We start from the raw sequence: 15,575 nt of genomic DNA, 5'->3' as shown, positions 1-15,575 counted from the left end.
AATGTCTTTACTTAGTATTGTACTATCGAGATTTTCTTTGTGTCAGTTTTGTATGTTGTACTTTTCAAGGAATTTGTCCATTTCATCTAAACTGTTAAATATAGTGACATAAAATTATTTATAATATCTTTTTAATGTGCTTAGGGCCTGTGAAGATGTCCCTTTTTTTATTCTGAAGGCTGGTAATTTATGTTTTCTCTCTTCTTTTTTGATTAATATTGCTAGAAGTTTATCAATTTTATTGATATCTTAAATAACCTACTTTTTCACTTTGTTGATTTTCTCTTATTGATTGTCGTCTGTTTCATTTATTTCTTGTTTTCTTTTTATTATTTTCTTATACTTCCTTTGGTTTTAATTTGATCTTTTTCTAGCTTCTTAAGGAAGTTTATTTCATTGAGTTCACACCTTTCTCCTCCAATATCGGCACTTAGAGGTAAAAATTTCCGTTTAAGCACTGCCTTTGGTTGTGAATCACAAAGTTTGATATGTTTTATTTTTATTATTATTCATTTAAAAATATTTTCTAATTTTCCTTGAGATTTCTTCTCTGACCCATGGGTTGTTTGCAAGTCTGTTTAATTTTCAAATATTTGGGCATTTTCTAGTTATATTTTTGTTGATGTATTGATTTCAAATATGATAAGTTGTTGTCATAGAATATTCTTTGTATCGTTTAAAGCCTTTGATTTTTATTGAGACATTTTATAACCCAGCACTTGAGAAGAATTATGTGTGTATTATGCTGTTGTTGGGTGTAGTATTTCATAAACGCCAGTTAGGTCATTTGAGTGATCATGTTGTTTAAATCTCCCTATGTTTTTACCGTTTTTAGTTGTTGTTCTTGGATTCTCTATTCTGGTTGTCTTCTCACTATTTTTTCCTTTTGTTTCGGTTTAGATTCTTTCTATTGGTGTGAATCCAAGCTCACTGATTCTTGATGTTGAGTTCAGTTTGTTAAACACATCTGGTATTGTATTTTTCATTTCTACCATTTCCTTTTGATCATTTTGTAATTTCTGTCTCTCTGCTGAAATTTCCCAGCTCTTCACACATGTTGTCCACCTTTCCCACTAAGTCCTTTAACATTTTTATAGTAAAGTCCCTGTCTGATCATTCCAAAATCTGGGCTATTCTCTGGGTCTACCTTTTATGTGTTTCTATTCTTGAATACGTATCAAATTTTGTTTCTTTGTGTGTGTCTTTTGACTTTTTATTTTATGTCAGACATTTTATATAAAAGAGCAGTGGAGACTAAAGTTAATATTTACCTTGTGCACACTGCTGTTACAGACCTCTAATACCCTACATTGCTTTTCTTGAACCTTTTTATTGTGAGGTATAACACCTACAGAAAATTGCAGAAAACATGAATGAGCAGACCACAGTTTATCCACACTCCTCTTGATGGACTCCTGGTGTTTTTCCAGTTTTGGGCTATTATGAATAAAGCTACTATGAACCTTCTTGAAGTCTTTTTGTTGAAATATGTTTTTGTTTCTCTTGGGTAAATGTTTAGAAGCTGGGGAGCTTTTTCAGAACATGCAGTTTAATCTGTAAAAATACAGATTAAACTAGGTGATTCTGTTGTGACCACACTAGAGATCAGGATTATGGACACGCTGCCACAGATGGTATTCGGAGGTAGGGGAGGCGAGTGGGAATGAGAGGTGACACAGTTGAACAAAGAGAGTGTCCCAAGATTGTAAAACATTTATAACCTGTTTTCTTCTGTCTTGTAGCAGAGGGGTGAGGTGAGGGCCAGTCTCTGGAAATGACATTCTGGAAGGATGAGGATATCCTGGATTTCCTGGAAGCTTCTTCATTCAGGGGGCCGCAGAAAACCCACTCTAGAGAAGCTGATGGGGAAGTAAGCAAGTTCTCCTAAGGGACTCTCCCAGTGAGGATGAAGAAGTGAGATTTAGCAAAACTTCAGCTTCCTTCATTGTGGGTCAGCTCTGAGCAATCACGAGGTGGAAATTGTGCTCTAACTTGAGTTTTCATTCATCCTCAGGACAAGTAAAGGAAACCTGAGTGGCATCAGCATCAGGTCAAACCAGAGATGTTTTATTCTGCTGTCCTTTGATCCCCAGATTTCTCCCCAGGAAGCCCAGTGTGAGAAACCACAGCTCCAGTAGGAATGGGCTGCCCTAGTTCAGGCAGCCTGGGCTCCAGGAGCCATGAGGTTTCCTTAGTATAAAGGGCAGGATACACGAGATAGGTCGATTTAAAAAAATAATAATAACCCTTTTATTGTGAAACAACAAATGTGCAGAGGAGTGCATAAAACATAAATGTACAGCTTTACTCATTCTTGTAAAACCGATACCTCTGTGCCCTCACACAGGTCAAGAAATAGGAACTTACCAGAACCCTGGAAGCCTGCCAGCCAACCAGGTATACTTTTCAGATACTTTACAGATCAAATCTCCTCTCCTCCTTGAGCTGTGATCACTCTCTTGGCGTTTATGTGATGAATTCCTTGCTTTCTAAAAATACCTTTGGTAGCTAATTTTGCACACCTAAGTAGTATAGTTTAATTTTCCCTTTTTGGGAAACTTCATGTAAATGGAATATAACGTGTATTCTGATACGTGACTTGCTCATTTAACATGATGACCTTAAGATTTTATCCATGTTGTGTAGCTAGTTCAATAATTTGTATGCTGTATAGTAATTTATTTTAGGAATGTACTACTATTGTTTATCCTACTTTTGATGGACATTTGGTTTGTTTCCAGTTTGGGGCTATTGTGAAATATATAAATATCTTATCATCTGGGGCACACTCTGTGCAACTGTGTTTTTTCCTCACATGTTGTGTATCCTAGTGTTCATAAGCACATATTTTTTGGTAGGGTGTGTATCTAGGAGTGGATTTGTTGGGTCATAAAGTGATTTTAAAAAGACTTTAAAATAGAAAATAGAAACATATGCAAGAGTAGAAAGTTTCAAAAATTTAAAACATTTTGTTGATCTCTCTTTGATTGCCTTTCCTTTTTTCCCCAGGAATATTTCTAATCAAATATCATGTGTCATATCATTTCCCCCTTAAATACTTTAATATGTATCCATAACAGATAAGGATTTAAAAAGACTATAGCCATGATACATTGTACCCAGCAAAATTAACAGTAATTCTTTAATATGTTAGGATTCTCCAGAGAAACAGAACCAATGGAGGTGGGCATGTATGTGTGATTTATTATAACGTATTGGTTCACATGATTATGGAGGCAGAGAATTGGGAGGTGGAAAGGGTGGGGAAGACATCTTTCTGATTAATCAGTAATTCTGTTAACTGTTCTGAGAACCTCCCCTTTCAGAAGAACAGAATCTTGACAGCTTACCTTGCCCACATCTGCCACTGCAAGACCAGAGCAGCTCCAGAGGGCCTTCAACAAGGTGTTGGGGACAACACCCTTTCTGTCAAGATTTACTTTGCTAACTGCACTTCTGTTCACAGAAGTGCCCTCCCAGTGGCTGCCTCACCAGCCCCATAGGAAGAAGACCATTTGTTTTTGGGTGGGGACTATAAAGATATGTCTGTGTTTCCAAGATCTAATGTTAGTTCTCATTCTGTTCTCTTGTAAAGACAGCATTTATTCAAGTGTTAATAATCGGAGGAATCTGCACATCACAAATACCAGGGAGCTTTGTGAATAAATACAGATTCCTGATTCTGCACCAGACTATTAATCAGATGTCTTGATGCTGCAGTGACCGAACCTGTATTTAAAAAAATAGCTCCCCAAGTGATTCTGATGAAACATCGGTTATGTAGATCACCATTTAGGAAACAGTTACCTAGATGATCTTTGGAGCTGGGAGAGTCATGAGATGGGAATGTGAGGAGAAAACCCGGTTGAACTATTCACAGTGTCCACATGAAATATTGACGCAGATTTTCTTCTATCTAGTAGCAGTGGGAACTCTTTGGGGTGGATAGATACAGGAGAGATCTCCAGACCCTCCCAACTGTGGTATGTACATTCTGGAATGAAGGGGACTTCCTGGATTTACAAAAAAAAAAAAAAATTTCCTTGTTCAGATGCACTTAGACATTCACTTTGGGGGCGCTCACGGAAAATAACCAAGCTCCTAGGGGTTCTCTCCCAGTGAGGTCCTAGAGCTGAGGATGAAGCAAGACTTCCATTGTCCTGCTGTGTGCTGTGGCAGCCACAAGGTGGAGCTCCATTTCCAGTGAGTTAGTTTTCATAAACAGATTTATAATCTAATAAATCCAGATTTAGAGAATTGCAGTGCCTGTATGAATGGGTCACCCTACTTCAAGCAGCCTAAATCCAGAAGCGATGAAGCTTTCCAGGTATAAATGAAAAGGGACCTGAATTTGATATTTTTTCTTAACTTTTAAAATGTGGAATATAACAGACCTAAAGGGAAAAAAATGAATAAAAGATGAAAATGAAGATTAATACATTTTTATTAAAGAAACATCTATGTACCCCTAGCAACTCAAGACATAGATCACTATCGGCATTCCAGAAGCCACCTGCCACACATACTTTTACTCATCCTCTTCTCTCCCTCCTTCTGACTGTAAACACTGTCTTGACTATTATGCTAATCAATTCATCACTTTCCTTTATACTTTTACCACATAGTTATGTATCCCTAAACTGTATAGTTTAATTTTGTTAATCAAAATTATCTTTAAAATAAATGGAATCATGCTGTACATGCTCTGTCTTTTATTTTCTCAACATGATATCTAAGATTCATCTATGTAGATGCATTTTTTTTTTTTTGAGGAAGATCGGCCCTGAGCTAACATCTGCCAATCCTCCTCTTTTTTTGCTGAGAAAGATTGGCCCTGAGCTAACATGCATGCCCATCTTCCTCCACTTTATATGGGATGCCGCCACAGCATGGGTTGACAAGCGGTGCATCGGTGAGCGCTCGGGGTCCAAACTGGCGCACCCGGGGCTGCCACAGCGGAGCACGCACACTTAACTGCTTGCGCCACCGGGCTGGCCCCGATGCATTTTTTTTAAAGTTTATTGCTGAATAATAATTTACTCTCTGAATACCCTACAATTTGTTCAGTGTATTGTTGATGAATTTTTGGGTTCTTTACAGTTTTGGCCTACCATGAATAATTCTGCAATGAACATTTGTGAACACGTATGTTGTTGAACATGAATACATATAATTGAGGGTATGTGGGATTGCTGGGTATAAGAGAGTCTTTATTAAAAAAATCTTAACAGGAATTTCAAGTATACACAAAAGTAAAGAAAATAGTATAATGAATCACCAGCTTCACTAATTGTAAATATTTTGCCAATCTTATCGCATTTTTCTTCCCCTTTCATTTTTCTACTCTGGAATGTTTGAAAGCAAGTTTCAAACATTCCGTGGTAAATTGCTTCCATCTCTATCTCTAACAGATAAGGATTTTAAAAACAATAGCCCAATACCCCTGTTACACCCAGAGAAATTTACAGTAATTTCTTGATTGGATTGATCTTTCCTGGCCAGCCTAATCAGCCTTCTATATATACACCAAGAAAAGTCGTCTTCCTAAGAAAGATTAGTAATGGGCCTTATAACCCTAGCAATAGATAAGAGCAGAGAAGGCAACTAAATTATGTCATCTTTTACCCTACAGATAAACCCACGCACACACAAAGGGACATGTGTGGGCACAGTTATGCATTGTTGGTAGCAGCACAAGATTAGAAACAATTTAAATGTTCATTAATATGTGACTGATTATTAAATTTGGTTATATCTACCCAATGGAATACAGTGCAAGTATTAAAAAGAATGAGGGTTGGGGCCGGACCCGTGGCGTAGCAGTTAAGTGCGTGCCCTCCGCTGCTGGCAGCCCAGGTTTCAGATCCCAAGGGCATCGATGCACTGCTTGTCAGGCCATGCTGTGGCAGCATCCCATATAAAGTGGAGGAAGATGGGCACAGATGTTAGCCTAGGGCCAGTCTTCCTCAGCAAAAAGAGGAGGATTGGTGTGGATGTTAGCTCAGGGCTGATATTCCTCACGAAAAAAAAAAGAATGAGGAAGCTCTTCATGTACTGATGTGATGCAACTGTTGCATCCTATTCCTCAGAATTTACTCAAATCTAGCTGGAAGGATGGCTGAGAAAAGTATTGTTTCAGGTGGATGAATTTCCACCGACTTCTGTTAATGAAGGAGGGGGATGAATACTGGGTAGGAAGCTGTCCATCTCTACCACATCCTACCCCTTTCTGTACTCAGCATCCCTGTATACTTCCCTCCCCAAAGAGAAGTCATCCCATCCTTCCCAAGGTTGAAGGCCCCAACGTTTTATTTTGGAGTTTTTGACTCAATCAGGTCTAGGTATGTTTCTTTGTGGTAAGTGTTCCATAAACTTAAACGTATCTTCAGCTTCTAGAGACCCAACATACAATGGTGCAATGGGAAGTAGGCGTCCACAGTGAAAACTCCCAATGAAGAAAAGAAAAATGGGGAGGATGTAGCCAGCACTATTCTGTTGCAATTAACCAAGGCTAGAGGGCAGGAATAGCAAGAATTGCCTGCCCTGGCAGTGGAGGAAGTTTCTTAATGAGCCAGTTGGAAGCACTGCTTCTCTGTCTACAGGATGTGCACCGTCCTTCATGGCTCCTGCTTTGTCCTCCTGCATTTCTTACTTGTTCCTTATTTTCTATGGCCACACCTTAGTTGTGCATTAAAGAGAATACATTTATTGGGAACTGAAAAACATTTCTAGGAGTCGAGAATGCAAATGAAATGGGTAAACTGCTCTGCACTGGAATTGCAAAAACTTTAGAGATAATACGAGGGAAAGGGAGAAGGATGACTGAGTAAAGCAGTGATGTGGGTGAAGGACTTTTGAAAACAACGAATATTTATTTTGAGTTCTTTCTTTTGCCACTGCATCAGGAAAGTGTGTTAGGCAATGAAGGACAGTTTCTGATTATTTGCAGAAAGCAAGGAAAAAGGCTGAGTACTATGGCGGATTGATTTATTTCAAAGCCAAGTCATCAAGCAACAGTTAACCAAATACTTTACTTGCAGCAGAAACTCAAAACTACAGGTGTTTATAAAAATGTAAACCACATGGGAATTTGTAAAAATTGTGGGCACAGGGGTGAGAGTTCACTGGATGTGGCCCAAGGCATGATAGGAGGGTCAGAGATAATTTTAACTAGACATTGAAGGTTCTCACTTGACACCTGGGTGATACTATTGTTTATTGATTCATTAATTCAATAACTATTTCTTGAGACTCTATCAATATCAGGCACTATTTTACACATAAGGTATGGCGATCCATCAGCACACAATACAGACCAAAATCCCTGCCCTCAGCTTACACTGTCATTACGTGAAGGAAACCATACCACACGCTGTCCACAGTTACTATACTGTTTCAGGCCAGTAAGTGTGACAGTTTGGGTGAAATGGCTAAATTCCTTGAAAGTCATGTTTCCCAAAACTGACAGAAGAGGAAATAGAAAATCTGAATAGTCCAATAACTATTAAAGAAATTGAACCTGTCGTTAAAAGCCTTCTCAGAAGGAAAACCTAAGACTCCATTGGCTTCAGTGGCCAATTTCTCTAAACATTTATAAAAGATATAACACCAGAGAATAAAGTCAGAAGAGTCCCTTCCCAACTCTTTTCAGGAGGCCATTATAAGTTTGATGTAAAACCTGACAAGGACATTAGAGGAAAGTAAAATAACAGACCCATCTTTACGTGAACGTAAATGCAGAAATTCTAAACAATCTAGTGAGATTAATTATAAATATAAAAAACACATCATGACCAAGTGTGATTTATTCTAGGAATGCACAATAGTTTAACATTAAAAAATTAATGTAGTTTGTGATGATGTAAATAAAAGGATAAAAATAATATGATCATCTTAATATATGCAGGAAATGCATTAGATACAGTCCAATAGCCATTCATGATTAAAAAAAGAACACTCTTAGTAAAGTAGGAATAGAAAACTTCTGGAGTCTGATGCAAAATAGCTTAAAAAAAAACCCTACAGCAAACATCTTACTTAATGGTGAAATAATAGTTTTCCTCTTGATAGACTCTCTCATCTAAGCTTCACAAATTCCCCATCACTCTTTCTCTTGTTCTCTTTTCCCACCTCCAGTTACCCCAGGGTATAGGCTGAGGTCCAAAAACCAAAAATGACACCAACGGTACCCTTATGTCCTTCTTCCCCCCAAATCATGGGGCACCAGAGTATTTTTCATGGTGAGTGGCTCAGGATGACCCAAGATAAGAAGCTGGAACTGGGAGCAAAGTAGGAGCAGGCAGAGCTCAAAAATGTCCCCGAACCCTCCTCACATTGCCTCTAACTCGACCTCTGCAGAAAGTGAAGCAGATTTGGTTGTTGTGTCACTAGTCTGGGCTGAGTCCTCGCTCAGGGCCCTCTCCAGACTTGCAGGCAGGGAGTGGATCAGTCTCTTTCGGAAGTCTTGACCCACGAAGACATAGAGTATTGGGTTGAGGCAGCTGTTGAAGAAGGCCAGTGAGCTTGTTGGGATAAGCAGGACAGTAACGATTTCGTACTTCCCTTCAAAATGTATCTCCTTGATCCAGATTGTGTCCAGAAGGGCCATCAGTTGAAAGGGGAACCAACAGAGAAAGAAGGAAGCCACAACAGCAGTGAGGACCCGTAAGGTACGACTGGATTTAATCATGTTTTTTTTGTGCATCCTGGCAGCAATGAGCCCATAGCAGATAGCAACGATAGACATTGGCATACTGAAGCCAATGATAAACCGGATGATCCCTCTGGCCGTCAACACAGTGATGGCCACCTTGATCTTCTCATCAGTGGTGCTACCCCAGGATCCAAAGTTGAAAGTACAGTATGTATTCCCTGTCGGATCCTTTTTTGTGGTCACAAAGATTAAAACTTGCAAAGTAAGGACTAGAGCAAGAATCCAGGGTGCAATGATCACTTTTGTAGCCAGACCTACAGTGCGGTGGTTCTGGGCCCAGATTGGATGCAGGACACAAATACAGCGGTCTAGGGCAATGAAAGCAATTAGGAAGACACTTCCAAACAGGTTGATGTCCGCCACGATGTTAACTAGCTTGCATAGGAACCAGCCAAAAGGCCATTGCTCTCTCATGACCATTGAGACAAAGAGGAACGGGACAGTAGCAGTGAAAGAGAAGTCGGCTATGGCCAGATTCAGGTAACAGAGTGTAGTGACTGTGCGTGCCATTCGGAATCCAGCCACCCAGATCACAAGCCCATTGCCCAGGATGCCGAGGACAAAGGTGATCCCGAGTATCACCAGTGAGATGATCAGCACAACGGTGTAGCCAGGAGGATCATAGAACATCTCATCAGATCCATTCAGAGGGAAGGAGAAGTTGGTTTCCATCTTGCCCACACCTGAAACATGTCAACAATGACCATTTCTCAGCTGTAGAACCCTCTTACAGCATCCCTATTCATGGCCAGCATTGGCTTCCATTCAACCTCCCACTCTAACCAGAATGCCCACTCTACTGACCCTGCAGCCAGTCCTGCTATAAAATTGGCACTCCCTTGGCTGTTCCTTAGGGAAAGGATAGTTCTCCATTTCACATAATTATTAATATGCCTTCAGCCTATCAGGCTGATTACTTAACCAAGAGGATTACAAAAATCCTGTCCACCAGCAGAATACTGAGCTGAAGGTGTATAGACAACAGAAATTGATGAGAGGCAGCTTCAGCAGAGTGAGGGAAGCACTAGACTCAGAGTCAGTAGGTTCACATCTTCTTCCACCCATGACTCAATGCACAGATGCTGGCAAGCGTGCAGCCTCCTTCAGCTCCAGGCTCTCCCAGACTCCCAGCTCCTGTCCCTCCCCTCTGTGAGGACCCTTGACCTATTGTTTGGTTAGTCTTTAAGTTAAAGTTTTAGAGTTTGGTTTGAGTTTAAAGTTGAAGAGGATCTTGAACAGTTACTGGTAATATGTAGTAATATGTTATGTCCTGTGGACTCTGTGAAGGGAGGAAGTCGGCGAAGGGGGCCCTATCTCTGTGTTCAACCCTCTGTTTTTCATTGTCTCTGCTTCTTATGGACCTCTTCTCTATTTGGGATGCAAAGAATTCTCACCCATTGCACATCTTTAGCATTCTGTGGGATAAAGAGTATGAGAGTAATAAGTTTTGTTAATAATATTTGTGGGGTTCTTATTAGAGACCATGCATTGTGTTAATTGCAGTATATAGGGATCTAGTTTGATCTACATAACAAGTCTATAATGTTTATTATTTCTAGTTTTTATTTCTAGTTATATTGTTCAGAGCAGTTATGAAACCTGCCGGAGGTCACTTAAGTAGTAACTGGCAGAGGAAGGACTTCAATCCAGCTTGATCTGACTTCCAAGTCTTTTCTTCATGACAACTGTGCATTGCTGGTTGTGAACAACATTGCTGGTTGCCCACCCAACATCCATTCCCCCATTCTTCTCTGCTAACCAAACCACAATTTGGTTTAGTTACTCACCCTTCAAGGAAGATGACTCATTCTCCATCCTTGGAGGGAAATCCTGATTAGTCTCACTAGTAGCTGGAATCCCCTTTGCTTTGCCAAGGATTGTTTTAGCAGGGGGCACATGACTAAATCCTGGACAATAACACCATGGGAAAATATCCTGGGAGCTTCTGGGATAGATTTCCTTGCTCTTAAGAATGAGGGTCCAAAAAATTGTAGTGTCTGCCTCTGGACCAGGTCACATCTGTAACTATTGCCTCCAAATTCAACCCAGACGTCTGTGTGACCCCCATGTCCATGCCACCTGGCCAGATTTCCTCACACTGTGGTGTGGTAGCTATCGCAGAAACATCCAGGGTGGCTGTTAAAATGCACACTCATGAGCCCCACCTTAGAATCTCTTTGCATAATAGCTAGGGTGATTTTCTATGGCCTCAAAAATTTGAGAATCATCTTACACTAGGCTATTCTGCCTCCTTAAGAGACATAGCAGTTACTGAGCACCTGTTCACGTTTAGTACTTGTAATAATATCGCAGGGTATCCATTATCGTCCATGTTTTATCAAGGGGAAACCATGGCCCCGGGGTTTCAGTAGTTTGTTCAACATCACGCCCAGCCAGTCAGTGGAGGCAGCAAACTTTGAAAACCAGATTTCACCAATTACAGAGCCACTGTCTTTGCCTCTCTAAAGTGCTGCCTTTTCAAGGGGTTCCCCCAAGATTACCTGGAGATGATCATCCCCCAGGATGTTGATTTTCCTCCCTCCCTCCTTACCTTTCTCCCTTCCTTTTTTTGCTTCCTGCCTTTACTAGACACTTCCTCCCAAGTCGTCTATGGGACTTTGCTTGATGGAGTGCGGGGTTTCTCAACCTCGGCACCATTGACATTTGGGGCTCCATCATTCTTTGTTGTCAGGACTGCCCCTACACTGTAGGATGTTTAGCAACATCCCTGGCTTCTATCTACCAGATGCCAGTAGCACTCCCTCCCTCCAGTTGTGACAATCAGACATGTCTACAGACATTGTCAAATGTTCCCTGGGGGGAAAATCACCCCCAGTTGAGAGTGACTGTCACAGTGTAAGGAGTGCTGGGCTCTAGAGTTTGGTCAGTCTTTATTCTCATCTTATCTCTGACACCTGCCAGTGGTCAGTGACATCTCTGCAGACTTCAGTTTCCCCCTCTGCAGAACGGGGGTGATTTTCTGGTGAAGACTGGTTTTCAGATGAGGATTAGTGAGAATAGATATGGAATCTTTTAGGCAGGACCGAGTGAGTCTTTAACAAATGTGACTCTCCATCCTCACCAGGCTCTATGCTGTGTCCTGGGGCTCAACCCTGGGCCACACATTTAGAAGCTCAAGTTCAGGTCAAGAACAATGCTCATAACAGTAGTGGTACTACACGTGAACCTTTTCCATATGCCAAGAGCTTCTCTTTCCACCCTTATCACGACTAATCTCATAAGGATCCTGAGGATTGCATTTGTTAATATGTATAAAACATCTAGCATACTCTGTGGCATTGTAAAAATAGAATAATATTAGTTATAATTAGTATAACCATTGTACAGAAGAGAAAGTTAAGACTTCAACTGGTTACATTAATTGTTTAATGCCCCCGGTGAGGAAGGGGTAGAGCCAGAATTTGAGCTCAGCCAGACAGATTCCACTGGAATTGTACTCTTAACTCTCTCGCACCCCATATTTCCTCAACATATTCTGGTTCTCTCTACCTGCTCATTAACACCCTACAAGGCACTCAGAAGATAGGATGTACTTAGTAATCCCTAAATCATTGCTTTAAAAATGTTGATACAACAAGGAAGTGTGGTTGCGCAATGACAACTGGGGAAAGGCCGGGGAGGCAAAGTTGTAAAGTTATGGGCCCAGCCTCATTGCAGAGTTGGGGAGAGAAGCTGTACCACAGGTGATACTCGCATGGACTATGGAGGCTGCTGTGTGGTGAGCCCCAAATATGTGCCAGTCACTGTACATTTTATCATCTCCTATTACAACATCCTTGCTTTTGCATAAGTATCATCATCGTGTATTACAAGAGGAAACCCTCACTCTGCTGGGGAGAGTGGGTTGCCCAATGTCACAATTATTAAGGGGCAGTCTGGATTTATGACCACAGATTTCAGATAGAAACACACTACTTGTTTGTTAGCTGACTTCTCTTCTCCAGCATGTTAGCGTTTCCATGCTTTAAAATAGTGGTTTCAGTTTTGCTTTCTCCACAGACTTCCTCACCCCTTCCCACAACCCGACTCTCAGCTGATGCCTTTACCTCATATTTTAATGAGAAAATGGTAGCAATTAGTTCTGAACTTTTTAGCCTTCTCTCACCCAAACCCTCCAATCTATCTGCACCTGTTGCAGGGAATAAAGATTGTCCATTCCAAAGGCTACCCCGGTCTCCGTGTTTGCTCTGGGTCCCTCTCTCTCTCACCTTCCCAGGAATTTTCCTCCTGCATCATCCCTTTTCTTTTCTGCCAAAACCCTCCCAAGATTTTCTTTCTACTAGATCGTTCTCACTGTAACCTAAATGTGATCATATCACCTCCCTTCAAAAAGAAACCATCCTTGGCCCACTTTCCTTTCCAGCTTCAGCACTGTTTCTCCAAGAGAATTCTTTCTGTGAAGAAGATTCACAGCCAAACTTAAGAAGGGAGTGTCTCCCCTTCCTTACCTCACATTTTTCTCCTAAAAACACTCCAAATTGACTTCGATCCTCAGCACTCCAAGGAATGTGCTCTCCTTAAGTGTGCTCATGGCCTCCATTTCTTATCTGTTATCTCAGTGACATAGGACCCATTTGACGCCTTCTTCCTTCTTAAAACACATTTGTCTTATGCCGTGAGATGATAAAATGTACACACAATGCACTTTTGGTTGTCTTTATAGCTCCCTTGACCACCTCTTTTCAGTCCAGTTTACTAGCTTTTTTGCCTCCCAATTTAACTCTGAATTTTGAGGTGTCCTAGGGCTTGTAACTGTCCCCCTCCTTCCTCTATACAGTCTCACAGCTTGTAACATCTTACTGATAACTCCTGATCTAAACCATCAGCCCTGGCTTCTCCCCAGAACTCTAGCCTGGTATAACTGACTTCTTGACATCGCCCCATGGGAATGCCAGAGTCACCCCAAACCTAACATTGCCCAAACCAAACTCTTAATTGTTCCATCCTCCCAAGTTTGCCTCTCTCCCCGTATCTGTATATATTTGGAGCTTAAACATTTGCTCGTTAATGCTTCAAATCTGAAACTCACCCTCGATTTCCCTTTCCCTCACCACCCAGTCCAGTCCAAGTCTGTTGATTCTATCTGTCATGTCTATCACCACCTCCCTTGTCTGTGGCCTCATCTGAGCTGCATCTTGGCACAGACCTTGCAAATAGCTTGTTCCTGCTCCTGATGCTGCCACACCCCCCGTTCTGAAGAAGCCAAATGATGTTTCAAAAACACAAATCAGATCATGACATTATTCTGCTCAGTACCCTCCAGTGGCTTCCACACTCCTAATTCAAGCTTACCAAGCACTCCTGGATCTGCCCAGTCTGTCCCTCACACCTCATGCATCCGCTCTTACCTCACACACTGTGCTCGATCCACACTGAATTCCTTCGATTCCTTGAACACGCCAAGCTCACTGCCATCTCAGGGCCTTTGCATCCTCTTTTCCTTCTACCTGTAATACTTTTCCTTTCAGGCTTCCCACATCTGGTTCTTCCTGAATATTCATATCTCAGCTTAGATATTTCATCCTCAGAGAGGTCCTGCCCGACCCACAATGCAAAGCAGCTACCCCAGGCACAGCCCATCTCACCAGATACTTTTCTTGTTTGTTTATCCACTCATTTATTTTCTATTCTTAACACCCTCCACACCAGTATGTAAGCTCCACAAGACTACCAAGTCCTTTCAGTGCTACATCCCTAGAGTAATGCTGTCCAATAAACACATAAATGGGAGCCATCAGTGCAAGCCGCATATGTGAGTTACACATACGTGACTTACAATTCCTTTACAAAGTAAAAGAAATTATTGTTAATAATATATTAATGAATTTTAATAACTTATTTAACCTAACATATCACAAAAAATATCATTTGAACGTGTAACCAATATAATAACTATCAATGAGATATTTTCCATTCTTTTATCACGCTAAGTTTTTGAATATACTGAATCTTACACTTACAGCACATCTCAGGTTACTGACCATATGTGGCAAGTGGACGTTATGTTAGTTAGCCCAGCTCTAGAGTTTAGGAGGCATCTGCCACATAGCAGACGTTCAAATAATTGTTTTTAAGTTGTCAGTCCCCCACCTTGCCACCAGCTGAGATCCCTTTCCTGTGGCTGGTTCCTGGCTTCTTGTTGAGAATGTAGGCTGGAAGGGCTTCTGCAAATGCTTTATTGAAGGACAAGGGGGAGGGACAATGGAGCTGGAACCAATCAAGTGACAGCAACTCAGAGCTTCTTGCAGTTTCCAGAAAGCACCCTGGAGATGTTGTCAGCATACTCTCCTTAGAAACTTAACGTCAGAACATTCCCCTCACCTCCAACCTTCTGGGGGAGACAGGAGTTCAGTCCTAGAATATCAAGGGTCAAGGAATCTGGGTGTCCACACCCTTTCTACTTTAGAGATTCAGGAAAATGAAAGAAACAGTTACTGAGGTGAGAAGAATGAGGGGCAGGTAATGAAAAACAGAGATGATGGTTAAACAAAAACTTGCTTCTCTACTCACACAACACTCTGATAGCAAATGTGTGGCTTTTTTCTACACCAGCAATTCTCCAATTCCCTGTGGACCCCAACTGGGTGTTCAATTCAATTCAATTCTGACACTATCTATCTGGAGCAAGCATCAGATCCCACAAGTTAAAGGGCTCATCTCACAAGACTACCCCCACTACAGAAGCCACTTGCAAGTCCCAGGTGGCCACCTGTACTTCCGTCTGACCAGCTATAAATCAGAGGTTCTCATGACCCCCTCCTCAAGTTCAATAATATGCTAGAATAGCTTGCAGAACTCAGAAAAGCAATTTACTTATGTTTACCACTTTATTACATAAAGG

At 41.2% G+C, this 15,575-nt stretch overlaps 2 protein-coding genes across 6 annotated transcripts in view; one reads left to right on the top strand and one right to left on the bottom strand.

The window, feature by feature from the left end:
* Positions 1-15,575, top strand: part of HAS1 (hyaluronan synthase 1) — a 57,502-nt gene that overhangs the window by 16,963 nt on the left and 24,964 nt on the right. The window contains exons 3-5 of one of the 5 annotated variants that reach the window (XR_009216739.1): positions 1,746-1,870; positions 2,348-2,397; positions 3,330-4,694. The exons of 3 other annotated variants lie outside the window; for them this stretch is intronic. The gene's annotated coding sequence lies outside the window, so the exon portion shown is untranslated. Of the gene's footprint in view, positions 1-374; positions 971-1,745; positions 2,398-3,329; positions 4,695-15,575 lie in introns of those variants that run through there. One more of the 5 variants, XR_009216740.1, reaches the window with a different exon arrangement.
* LOC131397284 (N-formyl peptide receptor 2-like) lies at positions 8,330-9,385 on the bottom strand. Its single transcript, XM_058530068.1, has one exon. The coding sequence runs from the start codon at positions 9,383-9,385 to the stop codon at positions 8,330-8,332; it is 1,056 nt and encodes a 351-aa protein (XP_058386051.1).

The sequence above is a fragment of the Diceros bicornis genome, chromosome 34, assembly GCF_020826845.1.
Source record: "Diceros bicornis minor isolate mBicDic1 chromosome 34, mDicBic1.mat.cur, whole genome shotgun sequence".
Taxonomy (NCBI): Eukaryota; Metazoa; Chordata; class Mammalia; order Perissodactyla; family Rhinocerotidae; genus Diceros; species Diceros bicornis.
The sequence above is the reverse complement of the archived record's forward strand: the minus strand, read 5'-3'. Positions and strand labels throughout refer to the sequence as shown.

What these genes read in the sequence shown, in the direction of transcription:
- LOC131397284 (XM_058530068.1), bottom strand. Translation starts at nt 9,385, where the DNA reads ATGGAAACCAACTTCTCCTTCCCTCTGAATGGATCTGATGAGATGTTC.